The sequence below is a fragment of the Heterocephalus glaber genome, unplaced genomic scaffold (assembly GCF_053883595.1).
Source record: "Heterocephalus glaber isolate CG9 unplaced genomic scaffold, H.glaber_assembly_v1.0 deba00001429, whole genome shotgun sequence".
In the NCBI taxonomy this organism is placed as follows: domain Eukaryota; kingdom Metazoa; phylum Chordata; class Mammalia; order Rodentia; family Bathyergidae; genus Heterocephalus; species Heterocephalus glaber.
Window position 1 is genome coordinate 34,371,445 of NW_028258294.1, and position 23,326 is coordinate 34,394,770.

The window sequence follows — 23,326 nt, forward strand, 5'->3', positions numbered from 1 at the left end:
ATCCATGACTGGCTGTCTCATGGGGCCCCTCTGATTGTTTGATGTTAACAAGTGGGAAATGTGGTCCCTGGGAGATTTTCCTGGAAGGAGCCTATAAAGGTTAGTTATGGTGAGAGATGGGGCCTGAGCATCTCTGCAGAGAGCAGTGTCCTCCTCACCTTGGCCCTTTCCCAAGCACTATAAATGAGGGGTCAAGCAAGACCCCAGATACAGGGCTGGTCGGATACCTGGTCATGTACAGCCAGGCTCCACCTGTGGCCATCTGTTGACCAAACAAGATGGTGGTTTTCCCTATTATCCTCCCCTTGGAGCATTCACTTCCTGTCAGAAGACAAGATTCCTAGTACCTCTGGTGTCAAAAGGCTGTCTTGGGGTTGTGCCAAGTAATTACCAAACCTTGAGCCTGTGGGCTTTTAGTGGGAGTGGTAGTCCATGAGCCTTATCTCAGTCAAGTAACCTTTCCTGACAATAGGAGCGGCTTCCCTCTCCCATCCCTTCTCTTCACTCCACCTTCTCCCTTTCCCCTGTTCTTCATCCCACTGCTTTCCCATTCTTCCTTTTGGGTGGTGGGGGAGACTGGCTCCCTGCTCAAGGACACGCCCTGATGGGCATAGGACGTGCCTCTAGTACATTCCTGCCCTGTAAGCACTCCAGGTGGGGGAGTGGACAGGAGCCATTGGCCATAACCAGACAGAATTTGGAGAAGTTTTCCTAAAGCTCCACTGAAAGTTTTGTAAGAAATATAGGTAACATGATTTTTTAGAAGAGACTAAAGATTAAATCATGCAACAACCAGAGTATCACAACTGGGACGACCCCTGGGGCCCATTGCTAAGACATGTTACTTTCTTTTTCCCTTGGTAAAACATAGGAAGACTTTCTTTTTGAATGGTCAGTGTCCAGTTGAAGGCAGAACACTAATCAATTTTAAGGCCCAAAACGGGGACTAGACCACCTTGTGTTGAGGGATCTCTGCCACCTACATGTAATCCTTGGATGAAGTAAATTAAATGACACTACTGCCCTGATTACTCCTTAGGATGTGGTCAAAACAGCATCAAATGTTTCTTCTCTTCCTTCCCCCAAGACAGTGTTAAATTAAGTCATTTAACCTGTTAAATTAAGTCATTGGATTTTACTCTGTTCTGTTTACAGTTTACTATTTAAGGTTTTATAAATGTAAATATATTTTGTATATTTTTCTATGAGAAGCACTTCATAGGGAGAAGCACTTATGACAAGGCTATTTTTTAAACTGCGGTATTATCCTAATTTAAGAGAAGATCGGTTTTTAATAATTTTTTATTTTCATAGGATGAAGTTAGAGAAAATATTCAGCTGTACACACAAAGTCTGGTTTTTCCTGCCCAACTTCCCCCTGGAAGGCATACATTTTGTTGTTTCTCGTGTAGCTTATTTGTGCCCTGTTGACATAAATGTTCCCTGGCTCTGCTCTTAGACAATAATGGAGAAGGAAGGTCACCCGGCTCCATTAGGCCACTCTCCTTTGTCTCTGTCGCAGCTCCCCAGAAGGCTGCGGAAGTCCTTGACACCTTGTGTTTCTTTCCTTCCTTTCCCACACTGTCCCTCTCCATCTGGCACTAGCTCCAGAGAGAAACAGCACTCTTACATTGCCTTCATCTTCCCTACTTCAGAGAGTCAGCAGCTGAATGGCAATTTGACCTTTTCCATCACTATCTGCCTCAGAGGTCACCTCCTTTTCCTCTGCCCATCAGCTCCTCATACCTGCAAAGAACCCACTGATCCCCTCATGCCCTTTTTCAGGGCAACCTGTTGAAACTGAAGCACAGTCTGACCACTCACGATAAAGCAGATTTTCCTCTGCTCCTGCCACAAGGTTTCAGAGTAGTGTCGTCCAAGTAGAGGGCAGTGCACCCTTTTCTCACCACAAGAAGCCCATTCTTCTGGAAGTCTAGCAAAGCAATATGACTCAGCCCAGGACTCACAGCTCTGCTGTGCCTTCCATCCTGGGCTCCCTTATCTCCCGTGACCTTAAGAACTTTGTCTGGTGGCTTTGCTAGAACATTGTCACTGTTTCCACTGTCATGCAGGGAGCCCAGCACTGTGGCCAGGATGACAGAGACTTCCTTGTCATCATGGAGAAGTGCCAGCAGGGGACTGGGGAAAAGCACTCTACCCAGACCTCACCTCCCTTCCTCCTTTTGCCCATGAATAAGATGCAGTGGCCCGAGGGGTCCACTAGTGTCTGGTTTCCTTTATTATTGCACTGTGTGAGGTTTTTTTGTAAATCCTTGTAATCCTACTTTTTTTAAAGAAAAGAAAACTTAAGCTGCATTTGTTACTGAAATGATTAATGCACTGATGGGTCCTGAATTCACCTTGAGAAAGACCCAGAGGCCAGTCAGAGGGTGGGGGAAACTCAGCTAAACAGACCTAGTTCTTGCCCTGCTAGGCCTAGCTGTACTGTGAGCCCCGTCCTCATTCTATAAGCCCACACCCTGAGGACAGGGGAGGAGCCCACACCTTTCCTTCTCCTGCCAGCTGCAGATGGTTTGCCTTGCCTTTCCACCCCTCACTGTCAGCCACAGAATGAGAAACCCCTCTTACAGCTCAGCCTTGAGTCCATTGCCAAAATATCAGCATAACCTGCCAGCAACTTGGGGGATAAACTAAGGTTTCCCTGCAAGGGGGAAGGAAGGAAAAAAATGGCATGGCTGTCTCCAAAACGTGTCTGAGTTTGATTTGAAAGTGACCAAGAGATGTTCTGCACAAAAGTACAGATTGAGGAATTGTGGTGGGTCATTCCCAAGAATCCCCCAAGGGGCATCCCGCATCCCAAATCCCTAAGGAGTGACAGACAGCTGCAAACTTGGTCAGCTCTCAGTGAAAGCCAGCTCACTTACCGCTTTGCTGCTAGAACCTGTTGTGGCTGCATTTCCTGGTGGCCAGTGACAACTGTGTAACCAGAATAGCTGCATGGCACTGACCCTTTGGCCGGAACTGGTCCCTTGGCTCCTCCATTGCTGCCCACCACATCCAGCACAACCCTTCTGCTTTTAGACCAATAGCAGGAATTAAGGGGGAAGCCGTGGCAACTATAAGTTCACAGCCAGACTCCTTTGCCAGAACCCAGCCCACCATCCTGCTTACCTCTGTCCACCCCTCAGCCAATGCAGCGAGTGCCATGCAGCAACTTTGATTTAAAAAAAGCAAAAAAGTTTAAAAAAATACACATACACAAAAACAAAAAAAAAACTTTTAATGAATGTATCTTTCTAAAGGACTGACTTGTTCAATCAAATATCTGAAAATACTAAAGGTCAAAACCTTGTCAGTTGTTAACTTTTAGGAATTTGATTTGGGATTCTTTTTCATAGAAATTAAGTTTTTGTTTTTGTTTTTCTTAAGGAAAAGCGGGTCATTGCAAAGGGCTGGTTGTAATTTTGTTTCATTTCCTTCATTTTAAAGCAATACAAGGTTATTGAGCAGATGGTTTTGTGCTGAATCATGAATACCAGTCAAGTCTCACACTCTGAAAATTTGAAACTTTGTTTTGGTTTTCAAATATAAATATGATATATATAGGAACTAATATAGTAATGCACCATGTAACAAAGCCTAGTTCAGTCCATGGCTTTTAATTCTCTTAACACTATAGATAAGGATTGTGTTACAGTTGCTAGAATTGGCAGGAAAATGTCAGGCTCGTGTTCCTCTGATTCCCAAATGGAGAAGCCCAAACTGCAAAACAGGCCATTCCTAGGATCAGAGCAAAATGCAGAAATGATGTCACCTGGATTTTTTCCTGCCATGAATGTTGCCAGTCAGTACCTGTACTCCTTGTTTCTCTATTTTTGGTTATGAATGTTGGGGTTACCACCTGCATTTAGGGGAAAATTGTGTTCTGTGCTTTTCTGGTATCTTGTTCCGAGGTACTCTAGTTCTGTCTTTCAACCAAGAAAATAGACTTGTGGTGTTTCTTTTATTGAACTTTTAACAGTCTCTAGTAAATACAGGTAGTTGAATAATTGTTTCAAGAGCTCAACAGATGACAAGCTTCTTTTCTAGAAATAAGACATTTCTTGACAACTTTATCATGTATAACGGATCTTTTATTTTTGTGGGGTTTTTTTCCTTGTGTTCTTCCAAGCTTCTGGTTAGAGAAAAAGAGAAAAAAAAAAAAAAAAAAGGAAAATGTGTCTAAAGTCCATCAGTGTTAACTCCCTGTGACAGGGATGAAGGAAAATACTTTAATAGTTCAAAAAATAATAATGCTGAAAGCTCTCTACGAAAGACTGAATGTAAAAGTAAAAAGTGTACATAGTTGTAAAAAAAAAAAGGAGTTTTTAAACATGTTTATTTTCTATGCACTTTTTTTTATTTAAGTGATAGTTTAATTAATAAACATGTCAAGTTTATTGCTGCACATGGTTGAGCTTCCTTTTTGGCCTTGGCAGGGATGGAGAACTTGAGGGGACCTGCAGCCTGTGATCTGTTTACAAAGTACCCTCTACAGTGCTTTCTTTGAAGATGGAATTGCTAAACCATTCTGCATAGCCAGGGACAGGCCCCACCTACACTGACGCCCTTGACTGGGTTTTCCTCCTTTGTTCAGCAGTGGTGTATGTTCAGGACCTAGTGGATTTGGGATCTGAGGAAAGGGTCAAGAGGACCCTGAACCATCTACATATCCCCGCTTTTGTCCAGGCAAGGTGGAGCAGAGGCCACTAATGATTTTCTCCTAAACTGCACAGAATAAATTGAAAGCATTTCAGCACCTGTTCTTTGCTCCATTCCACCTTAAGGCTGAAACGTGATTTGTGTTTTCTGTGTTGAGGGCCAGGTTTCAGTTAACAAATCATTGTAAATAATCTGCGAAACCAGAGTCACTAACCTCAGGCCATGGGGTTGAACTTGTGCAAAAGCTAAGGATTGGGAGTCACTTACTCCTGGAGGTGGTTCCCAAACAGAACCTCCTCCTTTTATAACCACTGCCTGTAGAGGCTCTGCCCCAGCCCTTTTTCCAACCTCTTCCCAAGTCACCTTTTGAGACTTTGGGAGTTGGACACCATGGGAACCTCAAGTGATCAGGCTGTATTGCAAGCTATCTTCAACCCCAGCACCCCATTTGGAGACGTCCTTGGGGTGGACCTGGAAGAGGAAGCAGAGCAGAATGAAGATGAGGGTGAGCATTTGACCATGGAGTGGAGCTCTTCACACAGGCTAACTGCAGAGAGGTGATACGACAGGGTCCCTGGTTCCACCACCCTTGGATTGATGATGGAGATTGGAATCAAGTTGGATGATCTTTGGTGTAGGAAGAGGGATTTAGCAAGAGATTCTACCCAGAGGACTAAGCCAGGGCTTGTGTCTCAGTCCATCCGCATTCACCCCTTGGAACTTACACTTCCCTCCGTGATCCAAGCTTAACTGAGTTGGGTGGGTGGTATTAAACTCTCAAGTCTTGCCAAACAGTGTCACACCCACAGAATGGAAGGCAGAAGTAGTTGAGTGGTTCCAATATAGCAAGCAGAGTTAGCATTTGTATCACAAGCCAGGTACTAAGCTAAGTCTTCCACAGAACAAGTGCATGTTCCATTGGCCCCAATGGAAAAGTGCTTATGTACTTGTTTTAGACAGTGAAGCCTTAGATTTATTTACTAAAACTTCAGGCTAAGAAGCGAAGTTACACATTGGAGTGATTTTTACATCCTGGGATGTCAATGATCACCTTTAGGTAGGAGGCAATGTGGTAGAGCAAGAGAATAGGCTAAAAAGCCAGAAAAGTCAGTGTTCACATCCCAGCTCTGCAACTTAGAAGTATGTGAAATTGGGCCGGGGATTTAGCTCAGTGCTTCTGGCGCCTGCCTCGCAAGTGCAAGGTCCCAAGTTCGATCCCCGGTGCCAAAAAAAAAGAAAAAAAAAGAAGTATGTGAAATTGGGTCAATTTAGTGAAATTGGGGCAATTTATTAGCCCATGCCTTAAGGAGTTGGAGGTTCATACTCAGGGACCTGGGGAGCCATTCAGGGGCCCTTTCCAGTCCCTTTGGCTTCAGTGCTAGCTCCCTGCCTTGGTGACCTCAGCCCCTCCTACCCCAAGCTTGTGAACTTTACCCCTGCTGGGACTCACACCCGTCAGGTCTAGATTGCTCTGGATCTCTTGCTCTCAGCTACACACATGTCCCCACTTGGCTTCTTCCCTGACACAGATGCAGTTTTCCCCCAAGCACAACTGGAGCAGTCCAAGGCCCTGGAGCTGCAGGGGGTGATGGCAGCAGAGGCTGGGGACCTCAGCTCAGCCCTGGAGAGGTTTGGCCAAGCCATCTGCCTTCTTCCCGAGAGAGCTTCAGCCTACAACAACAGAGCCCAGGCCCGGCGGCTCCAGGGGGATGTGGCAGGTGAGGGGAAACGCCCCAGAGTCTCCACAGAGGGCACAGAAATGAGGTGGTTATGGGACAGAGAACCACTAAACCCCTCTGGAGCCCATGTTTGTACCTAAATTGTCTGAAATACAGTATAGGCCCTGGGGCTATGGTGAAAGAAGAGATTACATTCCATTCATTTATTGAAAGGACAGTTCATGAGAGCCTACTATGTGGCAGGCTGAGTACCAAAGACACAAAGGTAAAAGATGTACTATTTATAGCTAACATTTATGTAGTACTACATGCCAGGTATGATGCACTTTACATATAGGCTGTAGTAACTCAATCTCATGACAACCCTTGAACAGCTATGCACTCCTGTTATTCCCTCTTTTTTTTGTTTCATTGTGTTTTGAGACAGGGTCTGACTATGTAGTTCAGGCTGGCCTGAACTCATATGTAGCCCAGGCTGGCCTCGAACTGACAACAATCCTCCTGCCTCAGCCTCCTGTAGGTGTGCACCACCACACCAGGCTATCCCCATTTTAAAGAAGAAACTGGGGCTGGGGATGTAGCTCAGAGGTACAGCACCTGCCTGGCAAGTGCAAGGTCCTCAGTTTGATTCCTGGTGCCAAAAAAGTTTAATTAAAAAAAATAAAAATGAAGAAACTGAACAATGGGTAGGTTAAGTGACTTGCCCACTATCCTCCAGGAGGGAAGTGTCAGAACTGGGATTTGAACAAGGTGGTAGGGGTCTTAAACCCTATGTGATACTGCTCCTCGGGGGGCTCAGAATCTAGGGGGCAGAGCAATCACATTATTAGGTTACCAATATAGTAAATTTAAGAGGGGGTGGCCTGGGAGCCATTCCTGAAGAGCAAGTTTCAGAGGATGAGTAGAGGGCACACAGGTAATGGGGAAAAAAATAACCAAGATACATCATGTACAGGTACAAGCACCCAATGATAAATGTAAACATATTGTATATCTAAAATGTACCAATAAAAGAATTTTTTTAAAAAAACAAAGGATGAGTAGGAGTTAGCTGAGCAAGTGAGTGTCAGTAGGAGAAGGAAAAGTGTGTAGGTGCCCAGAAGCCATGTATAGGTCCAGAGAACTTCAGATCTCCAGGCTGCTTGGAGCAGGCAGGCTGCTTGGAGCAGGCAGCCTGCAAGAGCTAAGCTTGCAGGACCAGATGGGGAGAAATTTGGAATGTCAGATGGTGAATGGACTCTCTTGAAAACGTAGGGGTGGGGGCATCATTCAAAGGTTTTAAGGGAGAGTGACTGGCTCTAACTTGCTGCATTCAGCTTACTCTGGCTGGAGTGGGCAAAATGGGACAGAGGGAATGGTTCTGGGGACCAAAGCCAGACTGCTGTGCAGGTGTAAACATCAGAAGCCTATCGGGGAACACTGATTATTAGGACTTGTGCAGGTATTCCTAGGAACAGGAATGCTAGGCTAGAAAATCTGGACTCCATTCTGGAAACAAAAGAGAGCCCCCCACCCCCTTTCCAAGGCTTGTTTGCCCTGGGCTGGTGAAGACAACCTACAAGCTAAATCCCAGAGAGGGGCAGAGATGATTCCACCTGGAGAGGTTTCGACTAGCCTAGACCTGCCCCACTGAGGGAAACTGAGGTACACTGTAATCTGAAAGCATCTGTGCAGTCTGGGTGAGGTGGGGAGCAAATTGGGTTCTGGAACCAAGTCACAGGCACAGGAGACAGAGGCTCTGCCTTACTCCTGGATAGGGCTAGAGCTCCCCAAGGGCCCTGTTAGGCCCTTTAGGGGGCTAGAGAATGTGGAGTGAAGCAGAACCCCAAAGAAAGCAACTGGTAGACCTTCTAGAATAGCTGGCTGCTTGGGTTTCTGAGTTCAGAGGTCTGAGGCCCAGCCCAAATTGTTTTGTTTTGTTTTGTTGTACCGGGGATCAAACTCAGGACCTTGCGCTTGAGAGGCAAGCGGCAGCATCATTGAGCTAAATCCCTGGCCTCCCAGCCAAAGGTATTTTATGAAAATAATAAAAATTAAAACACTTCTCTAGGTCCATGACCTCCTTCCAAGGAAATTAGATAGCAAATAATGAAGAGCACTGAGATAATCAAAAAATGACAAAGGCCATCCATCCAGGAAAGTAGGGGATAGAAGAGCTGCTCAAACAGCAGTGGAAAAGAGGAGAACAAAATCCCATCAAAAAGAAGAGTGAGTTGGGCCGGGGATTTAGCTCAGTGGTTTTTGCCGCCTGCTGCGCAAGCACAAGGTCTCAAGTTTGATCCCCGGTCCAAAAAAAAAAGAAGAGTGAGAAACTGACTTGGTTGCATTTGTAAGAAATGATCCTGCAGTTAATGATTGTTTTTGAACCTAGGGATTCAGAGTTGGTCTCCTGACACAGAGTAGATGCTTTAGTAACTTCTCTGTGGAATGAACTTCCTGCTACTTGTGGAGGCAGTGGACCACACTCATTAACATACTGACCAAAGTCCTCCCAGCAACATTCATGTTTTGGTGTATTAATAGTGGGAAAAAAATAAGAACAAGGCGCAAGACCTGGACTTTCATCCCAGCTCAGCCACTAAGTGACTGTGCAGCCCAGGGTGTCTTTCCAGCCCCTAGAGCCTTCATCTGGGTAATGGGAATAACAGTCTCTTTGGCCCTGTGAAAACAGCATTACAAAGGCTGGTAAAGCAGGTAGTAAAAGAATTTACCAAGACAATGGCAGAGTCAGAGAAGATCTAACAAGTAGTTTTTATGGCAAAAAGCAAGATACAGAAGTATTGTGTGTGCTCAGAAGCAAGGGTGGTATTGTTTTGAAAGGGAAAAGTTGGGCCTGGCAGGAGGAAATGGCTCACTTTGTGTAAGCACAACTTCAAAAGAGGTACAGATAAGCCCCAAGAGGTGAATTATTCTGATCATGAGATCACTGTATGAACCTCCTTAAGTCTTTTTTTTTTTTTTTTTTTCAGTACCCGGGATTGAACACGGGTCCTTGCGCTTGCGCAGCAGGCAGCGAAACCACTATAAATCTCCGGCCCCTTAAGTCTGTTCTTTGTGCAAATTGTTGGTAGGAGTGAGTCCTGGTGATTCATGGTTTGTTTTAAGATGGCTGCCTGATCCAAATGGCTGTACTGCAACCTAAACAGTGATACCCCGGTTGTTGAATAGCTCCAAGCTCAAACTTGCCCCTACTGGAACAGCAAAGTTCAAAAAATAAAATCTGCTCAGAGTTCATAACTTTGTTCTCTAGTCAAACCAAAACTCCGATTTGAAAAGACCTGTATGGGCCAAGAGTGAGTCGCCACAGACACAAAAGGATGACATTTCAGTCTAAGCGCCGCTCTCACCCAAACAACATATAGTACTGCTTATGTTAGTGCGTTAAACATTCATCATTGTGCTTTTTTGTGTGCTTTGTTTGCATAAAATATCGTAACCCTGGCTCCAAAGAAAGTTAGTGATACCAGCAGTAAAGCTAAGAGGAAAACTGTGAGGGCCACAGTAGCATTAAAGAAAGAAATCATTGGAATATTTGCTAAAGTCCTGGAAAAATGAATTTATAAGTGTAATTTTGAGGCCTCAGAACCATTATTTGGTTTTCCATGATTTCTCTTTTTTGTTTTCTTTTTCTTTTTCTTTTTTTTTTTTTTTTTTGGTACCAGGGATTAAACTCAGGACCTTGCACTTTCAAGGCAGGCGGTGGAACCACTGAGCTAACTCCCCGGCCCTAGTTTTCCATTATTTCTCATGGGAAAAATATGTTCAATTCTCAAACTTTTCAGTGTTCAAGCATGAATTTGGAATGAATTGAGTTCAACAACTGAGGTATCACTGTACTGGGTTCCACGTTTCCCACCTGACAGATAAACAAAGTTAAGCCTTTGACATTTGGATGGAGATTTCCTCTTCAGTAACTAATTCAGGCTGGACATGGGCAGAGAGAGGCCTTCTCAAGGGGTCTGCTGACACATCAGTGGTCACTGGGGCCAGGCCAGGAGTAAAAGTTTTGGGCAGAGTACAGAGTAGGAAAAATTGGGATCCATGTTAAGTCATCATCTGTAATTTAATGGACTGCAACCTGGCAGAGACAGAAAGCACAAACATGTTAAATACAAGTGGACCTACTAAAAGAAGGTTGATTAGAGATATAAGTGGTCCCAAAAAAGGAAGTAGCCAACACATCACCACCAGCTGGTATTCCATGTGTCTACCCTTGGTGGCTTGTGTGGTTGTTTTTTTGCCTTCCAGAAATGTCTGGATATGTTGTTGTACTTGTCCTGTCCTATCTTGTTTGCCCAAGAGCAACACTTTTTTTTTCATAGCACATGTACCCTCCACTCCCTGCTGTGAGTATATTTATGGCTTGGCGATTCTGTAGGACAATAGCAGCCAGGGAATTTGGTTCTGTGTAGTGGACAGTCCTGCTGTAATTTCCTCATTAACTTTGGCTAAGAATGTTTAAAGGTTATAAAAGATCTGATAAAAGTAGTGTGCTATATCTTACCCCTGTGACTCCAGTTAGGGGAGAAATGCCCAGTAGGTTTGAAATACACAGGCCTCTTCTCTTGTTTTCTCAATTTTTTTTTTTTTTTTTGGTACTGGAGATCGAACTCGGGACCTTGCACTTGAGAGGCAGGCGGCAGAACCACTGAGCTAAATCTCCGGCCCTGGACCTCTTCTCTTGGAAAAATGTGGCTCTGTAGTTACTGGCAATGGTATAAGGGAAGTACCATTGAGGTTTGGCAATCTGGGAAGTACATGGGCCAGAGTTCAGACATCACTCCAGTTCATGGGAAGGCAAACATCATCTCTGGAGCCATGGATGTACAGGACCCAGGCATACAGTAGGAGGCATCCTCTTGCATAGTAGAAGACCCAGGAAACAGCCCTGATCTATTTTAGTATTTCTAGTCAAAAGTCATTGGAGTGTACTGCCAGAGATACAGGATTATAACAAAGGGTGAAGTTCTGAGAAGTGTCTTTGTGAGATTCTCAAAAGGTGGTACCCTCCCACTGTTTTAGGAAGAATTTATCCTCAGTGTTTTTTTTTTTTTTGGTACCAGGGATCGAACTCAGGTCCTTGCGCTTGTGAGGCAGGCAGTGGAACCACTGAGCTAAATCCCTGGCCCCTTCAGTGGTGTTTTTCACAAGAGTACAATTTTGTCCTTTGCTTACAATGTTGTCCAGAAAGCGAAAGGAACAGGCTAGGGTTAGTACAACCTGGGCAGACACTTCCAGAGTAAGGAAGTGGGCGGCCTGTATGGAGGTAGGGTGGAAAGTTCAGAAGGGAGGTAGCCATGTCCTTGTAGGTTAAATTTTTGGGATCCTTTGGGGATACAGTGGTATAGAAGGTGAGATTGATATGTGTCACATTTAGAAGGGGAAATCTGGCTTATGGGGATATAGCCACTTGATTTAGACCAAGGGGGTGAAACTATGCACAGAGGAGCTAAAGTCTGGAGACTAATTTGGTTATAAATAGGCCCGTGTACAGGTGGAACCAAGGAATGATTACCAGAGATACAGTGGTAAGAGGTGACCTGGGCAGTGTAATATATGAAGCCAGAGAGTTGGGCCCAGCCACTGGCCTCCCTTGGAAATGCCAGTCCTGGAAACTACCTGGAGTTTGTAGGCATAGCCAGCAGAGTTGCTTGAGTTTTTTTTCATTGAGTGACAATTGACTGGAGAGCCTCTGAGATAGTCAGGCTTTTAGTGCTAGTGGGGAGGAAGACAGAGGGGATAGGATGCATAGTGGGGAAAAGTTTAACCCTCAGTGGGGCCATAACTTAAGGATAAGTAGCAGGCATAGTACAGATTGGAGACTGAGAGCTTGAAAGATTCAAACCACAATTGAGAAATAGAAGTAGAATCAGGCTTCAGGCTTATTAGAAGCTAGGAGGGACAACTGTCACCTGAGTGCTATAGAAACAGAAAACAAAGGGAGGCCACAGTTGTAGGCCATTTTGAGTTGGCTTCTGAGGGTGAAACAGCCTTAACTCTGGAGAGATAAACCCATGGTGACAGGCCTTGTAGCTTAACCTTGTAGGCCTTGTAACTTAAGTACTCTTTAAGTTGGAGAGGTGAGCAGGACTTTGTAAGGTATGGTCCAAATAGCCTTGAGTGGTTTTCTGTCCTGTGGGAGGGTTTTAATGATAGCCCGATCCTCTAGGATTAATGTGAGGGGTAATTCCAAGAAAGTAGAGTCCAGCATGTCCTGGTATTCAGTGATGGCCCTGATAATCTGTCCTAGTGATATAAGTAGTGGGCCTCAGGACCTAACAAGAGGTCAGTTTGAAGAAAGGGTCTACCATAGAGAGCTTCAAAAGGACTGAGGGCCGGGGATTTAGCTCACTGGTTTCGCCGCCTGCTGTGCAAGCGCAAGAACCCGAGTTCAATCCCTGGTACCAAAGGAAAAAAAAAGGACTGAAATGGCTTCTACTATGGCCAAAATCTCAGAGACATGTTTGAGCAGGGTATTATGGGCAGTGAGGAGAACTCTTTCTCTCCAAATGGCTGTGTGGATGTGAGCCCCATGGACAGCATAGGCTGAATCTGTGTAAATAGGATGTTTTATTCCTGCTCTTAGTTGAAAATCCCTAGTGAGGGCAATTAGTTGTGCTTCTTGGGTGGATCTGGAATTCCATGAGGCTGACTATTGCCTACCGAGAGTGCATGTCCCTCTACCATGAACTGCTGCCATCTGTGAACTAGATAGCCTGAGGGTATGAAATTAGAGAATCCTGTAAGTCTGATCTAGTCCTAGACCTAAGACCAATTGTCTCCCACAGGAATTTTATAGGGGGGCCTCGGGATCTGGCAACAGAGTGGCAGGATTTAGGGTTTGACAGGTCTTATGGTATTTGGAGTCTGTGGGATAATATAATGCAACTTACATGAACCTGTTACTATAATTACATAACAAGTCATCCCTAAACTTAGAGCCATAAAACAACTATTTTGCAGACTCAGTGAGTTATGCAGCAAGGGTAGTTGTTTCTGCCATATGATGTCTGGAGGTTTCAACTGGGAAGAACTAAAGTGGCTGGAGACTGGAATCTGCAAATGTCTCTATGCACATGTCTAGTGATTGATGCTTGCTGTCATTGGGACTCCATTCAGGACTGTCATCTAGAAAACCTGCAATTGGCTTTTCTATGTGTCTTGCATTTCCATACAGCATGGTCCTCAAGGTCATGAAGCTTAAGACTCCAAATTCAGCTAAGAATGAAGTTGTGTCGCATTTTGTGACCCAGTAAGAGAAATCACGCAGTGTCACTTTCATCATTTGATATTGGTTATAAGTGAGTCACAGGCTGGGCATATGCCTGTAATTCCAACACTTAGGCAGAGGCAGAAGGATCACTGTGAGTTTGAGGCTAGCCTGGGCTACATATAGTGAGTTCAAGGCCAGCTTGAACTGCATAACAAGACCCTGTCTCAAAAAGCCAAAACAACTCAACCAAACAAACAAGTGAGTCACAGCCTACTTACAGTCAAAGGAAATGAAATTAAAACTGTATCTGGTAATGGGGCTGTGACAATGATATACAGCACATTTAAGAGAGGAGACATTACCAAGAGAGTATGTAAAGGTGCATATCTCCAATGATGAATGCTATTATATTGTACACCTAAAATTTACCAATAAAAGGATATAAAAAAAAAAGACAGGAGACATTAAGCAACCAACATATAATCTGTCACGTCACCTCCATAGCAATCCATGTGTATGGATGTTTTCCTAGTTCCATGCCTTTTCTTCATGCTTTTGAATATATTAGGGCACTTTTCCCACTCTCTAGCTCACTATTACCTGATTTTTTAATCTAACTTCTGTTCATTCTTCAAGTTTCATGACAAATTCCATTCATTCATTCTTTCATTTCATTCAGATCCAAGTTTCTCCTTAGCAGAGACACAAGTGTCCACCATATCATCTTGCTTTCCTCCCCATTGGCCCCTTTGATTCACCAATAGCTGGTTGGGGAAGGGTGGACATCATATGCATAAACTCTGAGTCCCTTAACCTGAGTTCAAACCTGGATCTGCCATTTACTGTATGAACTTGACCAATTTGCTTACCTTTATAAAGCTTTAGTTTCTACATCTATAAAATACGAAGATATTACACTAATTTTTTAAGCTGAGGTTTGCATGGGATGATATAAAGATACTGACTCACAGGCTCTTCAGTAAAATTTAGCTATCAGCATAATTCTGAGAACAGCCATATGGGTCAAAGTTTCATTTTTAAAAAGTGGTATTATGGGCTGGGGATTTAGCTCAGTGGTTCTGGTGCCTGCCTGCAAAGTGCAAGGTCCCAAGTTCGATCCCCAGTACCAAAAAAAAAAATTAAAAATAAAAAAAATAAAAAGTGGTATTATAATGTGAAAATTTCACCTTTAGATTTAAGAAGTTTTATTGCTAAAAATACAAATTAAAAACCATCTTGAACTATATTTAATATGTCATCCATTATTGATATTTCTATGGTTTCATGGTTTAATGATAACAAATGAACATTCAATATTTAGCCATTCTTAGGTACAAGCACTTGTGTAGGATGTTCCATGTTTAGTGTAGCTAATTTTCTTTCTTTCTTTCTTTTTTCTCTTTTCTTTCTTTCTTCCTTCCTTCCTTCCTTCTTTCTTTCCTTTCTCTCTCTCTCTCTCTTAGTATGTAGTAAGTAGCTACATTTATTGAAGATCACAAGATGGTAGCAGGAACAGGGAGAAGGGTGAAGGCGAAAAGAAAGCGAAGGGAAAAAGGGACTCCAGTGCAAAGGAAAAAAAAGAGCAGCAAAGCTAATTATTTCTCCCCCAAACATAGGTTTTTATTCCTACTAATGTGAGAAAGAATCCTTGTCTTTTGCCCTGGGGTTTTGCCTATAAAGGTCACTTTCTTTCTTTCTTTTTTTTTTTTTTTGGTACCAGGGATCGAACTTGGGTCCTTGCGCTTGCGCAGCAGGCAGTGAAACCACTGAGCTAAATCCCCGGCCCCTTTCTTTGATTCTATTACTCTCTATGATCAGGCTCAACCATTGTTTTGGTCAACTATGGAATTAAAGGTAAGATTTCCCCAAATTGTCCTTCAGTACAAAATGGGCCTGCTGAAATATTTGTAGTGAAAAAACAAACATACCTTTGGTGATTTGACGGTGGTTTTTGTTTTTGCTTGGTTTTGGTGTTTGCTTCTTTTCTTTGAATTTTTCTAACCTTCTTTGTACTTATGGTTTGCACAATTTGGGTGGAAGGGCTGTTTGTTTTATTCATCACCATGCTAAGGAGGGGATGGTGTCGATGTTGCTTAAGTACCACATGTAAAATAGGTCAAATTGCAGTTCTATATCTGTGGGTGCCATTTAGCTCAGTGGCACTGCACCTGCTTGCAAGCGCAAGGTCCTGAGTTCGATTCCTGATACCAGGAAAAAAAAAAAGAATCCAGAATAATTGGGAGAACATTCACAGGAGATAGCTATTGACTTGATGTATCATAGCTCTTTCTAACAAAGAGTCCTTCAAATACTGAAATGAGTGACCTGTCTTAGGAAACAGTGAGAGCTTATTCAATCACTGAATAATCACCAATTGCAAGGAAGACTCAAAATCCAGTCAAGAGTTGGATTCAGATAACTCTTCTTCTAAGATTTCATAATAAAAAGCCAAAGCTCAAGAACCCAGTAAGATCTCTTGTGGTTTTTAAAATTTTTTTGTACCGGGATTGAACTCGGGTCCTTGCGCTTGCAAGGCAGGCGGTGGAACCACTAAGCTAAATCCCTGGCCCTAGTAAGATCTCTTGACAGCACTGCCAACCCAAATCATCTGGGCTTTAAAGAGAAGCAAACCTAGAAGTCCCATCTCTATGGATGGAAAATGGCTTGTCCTTTTTTTTTAGTATGAAGATGAGCAGTTTAAGTATGGCTGGGCCACAGAGAGACGAACACACAGAAAAAATGCCTTGTATTCTAGAGCTTCTTAAATCTTCAGTATACAGGAAGACCCTCTCTTAGTATTCTCTAAATCAAATCTTTCAAATGCAAAATCAAGCCTTTCTCCATAACTAGAAAGGTGTATGTGTATCCTTTTGTAACATCCCTTCTGTATTTAGAATGGAGATGTTCTTTCTGTGGGTTAACAGAGGAGACAAAGCTAGCCAGAGTAGCCAGGCGGTTAGAAAAACTAGTGAAATAAGTACAGAGACATCACAAACTCATGCCTTTAAAATTCTCAGACATTTTAGCAGTGTTTGTGTGATGTGCGTTGGGACCCTGTATTCATCTTGTTACAGCATCATCTCTGATAGAAGTTGGCCTTAAAAGACTTAAAGCCATGCAATTAAAAACCTTCTGAACATTTCTGCAAGCAAATTTGTATTTTCAGTTTTTTCAGGGAAGGAAAACATAATAAGCTTTCAGGACAGACATCTATATACTTTTCAACTTCAGCTAGTTGAAGAGTAACTGAAGAAAAATATGGGATAAATGCAAGAGCTCAAAAAAAAAATTTTTAAATGTGACTCTTCCATAATACGGTTTTTGATTTTTTTCATTAATCTATCGAGTTTTTACTTTAAATTTTTATTTTTGTAACATGCTTGCAGTACAAAATGATTCCATCACAGAGGAGTTGGTACATGTATGTAATACATCCAAATCTTTTTTTCCTCCCCTCCCTGCCCCGTCCCTTCATCTTCTCCCCGTCCCATCTCTCTATGCTGACAGGATTGACGATGGTAGATTCTAGAATGAGTATCCTAGAAATAAGGAGATCACTTATTTGCCTTTGACTCTTAGACATACCCAGACAGATAATTTTTTTTTTTCCAGACAGATAATTTAAACTGGGCAAGCGTCTTTTGTTGTAGAAGGCTTTCGTGGTTATTTCTGGACATACTTTTCCCATTCTATTTCCAACACTTTGTCTTTTTTACCTATCCCTTCTCTTCTCTTCCTCCTTCCCCTCTTCCCCCTCCCTTCCCTTCTGTTCTCCTCCCTTACCCAGCCCTTCCAGTTCCTAATCCTGCCAATGATACCATGATATATTTATTAATTTTGCTTAGAGTAGATTTAAACGCTGATCTTTATTCTCTTAAAACATCCAAAGAAGACTGCTGTCTAGACGACAGAATAATGATCAAGAAACTGAGATATATTCCACCCCTCACTTGGAGAAGACACCTCCCCATCAGGGCATTCTGGAGTGCAAACAAGAAAATCAATAGCTTCCTGTATGGAAGAAGAAACTCAAATAGGAAAGTACAGTCTCTTGAAAGCAATCCACAAGGGGAACTAAACAAAAGACAAATTAGCAGGGCTGGGGATTTAGCTCAGTGGTTCCGCCACCTGCCTTACAAGTGCAAAGTCCCAAATTCAATCCCCGGTACCAAAAAAAAAAAAAAAAGAACGATATCATAGCCTAGCACCAATGTACTACAGAGGAGCACAAGCAGCCATAGCTGTATATGATATCACAAATGAGGAATCTTTTGCAAGAGCAAAAAACTGGGTTAAAGAACTTCAGAGGCAAGCAAGTCCTAATGTTGTAATAGCTTTATCAGGAAACAAGGCTGATCTAGCAAATAAAAGAGCTGTTGGCCAGGGATTTAGCTCAGTGGTTTCGCTGCCTGCTATGCAAGCGCAAGGACCCGAGCTCAATCCCCGGTACCAAAAAAAAAAAAGAGCTGTAGATTTCCAGGAAGCACAGTCCTGTGCAGATGACAACAGTTTATTATTCATGGAAACATCAGCTAAAACATCAATGAATGTAAATGAAATATTCATGGCAATAGCTAAAAAAACTGCCAAAGAACAAACTACAGAATCCAGGAGCAAATCCTCCTAGATGAAGAGGAATAGACCTCACTGAACCTATACAATCAACCAGAAGTCAGTGTTGTAGTAACTAAACCTCCAGTTTGAACTAGCTGGAATATTCCGCTTCCTAAACGTCAAATAACAGTGGAATTGGAGCATTTAACTAGCCCAGTATGACTCCCCAAAACAAGAGAATTATGATAGAGTCAAGTTTCTAATACAGAATTATTTTAAGTGTTTTGAACTTAATTTTTAATAACATGCATGTGTCCCTCTGACTAATGTTTCAGCAATAGAAAGAGAAAAATGAGATCTGTGTGCACTTGTTTCCCTGGAAAATTGGAGGGAATCATTTCTCATCATTAGGGATAAAGACAAATGACTATCTGGACCTACGGTTAACCATCCAGTTTCTCCAAACTGGGACAGTAATCATCTGTGAAAAAATTAGAAATTATGAATTTGAGCTTTCTGAAAAACATTTTTAGAGATTATAAAGAAATTTATGCTTAGCTACAGTATTCAGGTAAACTTTCTTCTGTTATCTAAGATGCACATTCCACATTTTAGTAAGTTAACCACAAGAAAACAGTCCTACATCTCCAGGAAGAAAAGGAATATTAGTAGCATCTAAATTATAGCCAGTCCTTCTATTTTTCTAAATGGGATAAAGTCAAATGTTAACTCCACCTTATTTAGGACTATGAAAACTAATAAATGCATTTTAATGAATAGTGTTCCCTTTATGTGAGCTCTTCAAAGAAATGAAGCAAACCAGGTATCTGATTTTCTTTTAATCACTGCTGGCCATTCATAGGTCTTGTTTGCAGGCAGGGAAGAGGCTTTTGTTCCCTTTGGATGTAATATAGTCAGTGCACTAACAATTACGTACATTCAAACTTGTTTTGGTTTTTTTTTTTTGGTATCGGGGATCGAACTTGGGACCTTGCACTTGCAAGGCAGGTACCAGAACCACTGAGCTAAATCCCTGGCCCCATCCAAACTTGTTTTAAATTTTATCTTTAGCTGTACTGTAACTAGAGTACTGAAATTGTAACCTCCATGTATGTTTATTATTTTTCTGTAACATTTAAGAGTTGCTTAAAAGTATACAAAATGTTCTTACTAAAACAGCTAATTCTTTCTCTTACCCTTTGAAAAAAAGGGGCTTCAGTTCCTACATGGCTAGAACCATAATAAGCAATGTATCCGTAATTTGAAACATAAATATTGCAATGTTAGTAACAATCTTGCACCCTTGTTTTTCAAAGTCCACTTTATTTTTTTTTTGGTACTGGGGATTGAACTCTGGTCCTTGCCCCTGCGCAGCAGGTGGCGAAACCACTGAGCTAAATCCCCAGCCCCAAAGTCCACTTTATTTTGATAAGTTCCGTATATTGCACTAATTTTTAGGTATTTTCATTATATGAAATGTACCATGTGTCAGATGATTTACTCTATTTAAGTGTCAAACTCCTAGCAGAACTCTTGTACATTTTACAGTAATTCAGAATTAGCAAGGAAAACAGTTCACAGTGTTTAGTTTTATATTGAGGTGCTCAGGTTGGAATAAAGTGGTATAAAAAGCAAACAAACAAAAAAAATGAATAACTGACAAAACCCCGAAGGCTCCATTAACACTCTAGAATTTACTCAGAAAAGAATAATCAAGACTTTAAATCATCCAAACATAATACAGTTGTATGAACTCAGTGAAACTGAAAAAACATTCTATTTAATAATGGGATATGCAAAAAAAAAAAAAAAAGAGGTAAATGTATGAGTGTTTGGTTACCCATGGGAAAATGGATAAGAAGCAAGAGCTAAATTTAGACAGATCCTTTCTGCAGTGCAATCCTGCCACAATAAGGGCATAATCCACAGAGACCTAAACACCAAGAAAATAGTTAGATGAGGATATGAACATCAAAATATCAGATTTTGGATTTAGCTGTGGGCAGGATACTGGATACATCTTGTGACAGTCAGTCCTGCATATGCAGCCCCACAGATCCACCTGGGCAAGTACAAGGGGCTGAAAGTTCATGAGTGGAGTCTTGGTGTGGTTTTATATGATCTAATCAGTGGGTTACACCCCTTCAACAGAAGAAATCTGAAGCAAGTGAAAGTGTTCACATGAAGATACAGAATCCCTTTCTACCTATCTATCCACAGACTGTGAACAGTTTCTGAAACCATTCCTATGGTAAACCCAAAGAAGTGTGGCACTCTAACACAAATGATAATAAGTGGATAAATGAAGTGCATTAGGGAGATGAACTTGAAACATTCATTGAAACAGAGCTAAATATCTCAGACCAGAAAAGAATAAATATGAAGACTGTCATGGGATTCTCAGAAAAAGAAATTCATGAATCTTTTTCAGATAGGAAATATGATGAAAACTCAGCTACTTATACTTTGCTGGGGGGAATATCTTCTGAGCCAGACTCCTCACTCCGGTGCTACCAAGCAGCACCTTTCACTTGTTAAGGTGTGGCCAAGCAGCAACCTCAGCAAAAGCACTGACCAGGCTCCTGGCCACCATGTGCACACAAACTTGTCTTGTAGCAGGACTCAGAGACTGCACACTGATCATGCTGGACCAGCTATTCCTTCAGCTGTTTCTCATCTGAAAAAGAGTCAGATGACCCCTGCAGACAGTGACCTCAAGGAACATGAAATTCCCTCCTGGAAATCTGCAAGAAGAGCTATAAAAGGCAAGAAAATTGTTGCAGCCAGTTCCATCCTTGGGAACCCAAGTAAGCCCAACAAAGCAGATATTCCAGAATGTAAGAAAAGCCCTGCCATGCTCTGTAGGGCAGCATAGCTTTGGCTGAAAGGATGGAGCGAAACCCTTACTTTTGTGGTCAGAGAACTGCTGCAGACAGGCACCCAGTGATGCATAATGGGAAAGACACTAGCAGCACTATTTCTGATTAGAGAAGTCCAGTTGCTTCAACCCACAGTATTAGCAGTGCAAACACTCAGGATGGCAACCACTTACCAAGAGGCAATCCCAGTGGTTGCACTTTGTACTGCCAGCCCCAGGAGGGAGGAACTGTAGCATACAATGGCCTACCTCTCCCACCCACCTCTCTTAGGATGATATATCATTGTCCTTCCTCAATGTGGAGGCTCCAATAATCTTTTTAGTAAATTAGCTTTAAGACTCACAAGACATTGCAAAGCATCTGCCAAAGTAATATCCATACCCAAAGCAACTTTGGAAGCCACTTAGAGCTCTTAGAACCCCCAGTAGTCTAGGCCCCTAAATGACGGTCAGAGCAGAGTCCTCCTTCAACTGGAACTCTACCTGGAACTACCTTGGATTTGTTATTCTATTTGTTACAACAGCTCTCCTACCTTAACTAATATAATGGTTCATTCCATTTCTATGGTATTGTTATGTTAAAATCTCCTCAAAAATGTCTGTGACCTAATTTCTGAAAATAGTCTTTCATAGAAGATCTGTAGTAGACATTCATGAGACCCAAAAGGGGCCCTCTGCTTTGATGGCATATTTTTCAGTTTCCAGCTGCGCCTGTCTTCAAACCTTTCTTTTGGGCAGCAGCATAATGACTTCTGAGCTGGATTATTGCTTCAGAGATGAATATCTAGAAAGTAAACACAGGGCTTCCATTAGAGACCTTCATCCATGAACTTAACTCCTCCTTGAAATCATTTTTAGACTCAGCCTGTTCTGTGCTCTCAATGCACTGTGCTTCTCTCAGCAGAGTGCTCATCTCACTGTACTTTTTTTATAAGGGTCTCTCAAGGGAACACCTGCTGTCTTGTTCAGCTTCCTGTCCCTAATACCTAACGCTGTAACTGGCTGCTAGGAGGTACTCAGGAACTTGAAAATGCCCTAGATGGAGATGTCCAACCAACACTAGACGGCGCTGGGGCCAAAAACCTTCAGGGTCATCAATCTGGATAGCGAATAGGGTGAGCGAGAGGGAAACTCAAGGCTCTGGAGAAACCCTTAACCGAACGCCAAGAGTCGATGGTCCATCTCTCAGATCAGGAAGTCGGGTGGAACTGGGTGGTGGCAGAGTTCCCCGGAAAAGAAAAAGAAGGCAGGGAGTCCTTACAATATGTGTGGATTCAACCAGCAACATATCGTGAGATTAAGGGCGCCCCAGAAGCTCAACGAAGTGGCTTTGCATCCTATCTGCCCCAGCGGACAGAGTCTCTGATAGGCTGCCTTCGGACTCTGCCAGTGAGTGCGCCAGCAGTTGCAAATAGGGATAATCGCTCTCCACCAAAGGACCAGAAAATCTCCAGGGAGGGTTCCCTAAGGGCAGTTAGGAGTTGGGAATCAGTACGGCAGCCTGTGGATCTCGCCTGGGAGTAGCCCCAGCCACAGACCCTCAGTTACCGCCGTGCCAATGATTGGTCGACAAGAGAAAGAGCAGCTCCCCTTCGGGACACCAAATGCCAGGCGAAACGGCCTCCCAGGGACATGGCTGGTAACAGGGCGGTCAAAGAATGTACCAAGACAAAGGCTGAGTCAAAGGGAAGCCGTAAGAGCCTGTACAGCAGAGATCTTGACGTAAGGGACATCTGTGCACTGAGGGGAACAGGGGCGATGTTTTTACAGAAAGGGGGCGGGCTGGGAGGAGCAAATGGCTTACTTGATGAAAGCACAACTCAAAGGAGGTCTGGACGGGCCCGAAAAGGCGGGTCTTCCTGAAGCTCACTCGTCGTGAAAGCTGTCAGCAAGGACGAGTCCTAATGAACCGTAGTTTTAGGATGGCCATCCGACCCACAGACGGGTTGCGAGTGTCCGGGCCGCGGGTGGGCGGGGGCTCGGGAGCGCTGCTGACCCCGCGCTTGTCCGCCCGCAGGCGCCCTGGAGGACCTGGAGCGCGCCGTGGCGCTGAGCGGAGGCCGCGGCCGCGCCGCCCGCCAAGGCTTCGTGCAGCGGGGGCTCCTGGCACGGCTCCAGGGCCGGGACGACGACGCCCGCAGGGACTTCGAGCGCGCGGCGCAGCTGGGCAGCCCCTTCGCGCGGCGCCAGCTGGTGCTGCTCAACCCGTATGCAGCGCTGTGCAACCGCATGCTGGCCGACGTGATGCGGCAGCTGCGCAGTCCCCAGAACGGGCGTTGAGCGCGCTGGAGGGACCGGCGCGGGAGGGGAGCTGAACCAATAAAGCTGCCGAGCTGAGCG

The 23,326-nt window shown here is 43.4% G+C and overlaps 1 protein-coding gene and 2 pseudogenes across 1 annotated transcript; all 3 read left to right on the forward strand.

Moving 5' to 3' along the window:
- Positions 1–4,936: 4,936 nt before the first annotated feature.
- On the forward strand, positions 4,937–23,293 carry Ttc36 (tetratricopeptide repeat domain 36). Its single transcript, XM_004856712.4, has 3 exons — positions 4,937–5,167; positions 6,192–6,380; positions 23,004–23,293. Exons 1-3 carry the CDS (start codon positions 5,053–5,055, stop codon positions 23,264–23,266), a joined length of 567 nt encoding a protein of 188 aa, XP_004856769.1. The 5' UTR covers positions 4,937–5,052; the 3' UTR covers positions 23,267–23,293.
- On the forward strand, positions 15,397–18,373 carry LOC147827937 (ras-related protein Rab-5A pseudogene; annotated as a pseudogene).
- On the forward strand, positions 20,331–21,445 carry LOC106010399 (MAP/microtubule affinity-regulating kinase 3 pseudogene; annotated as a pseudogene).
- Positions 23,294–23,326: the final 33 nt, after the last annotated feature.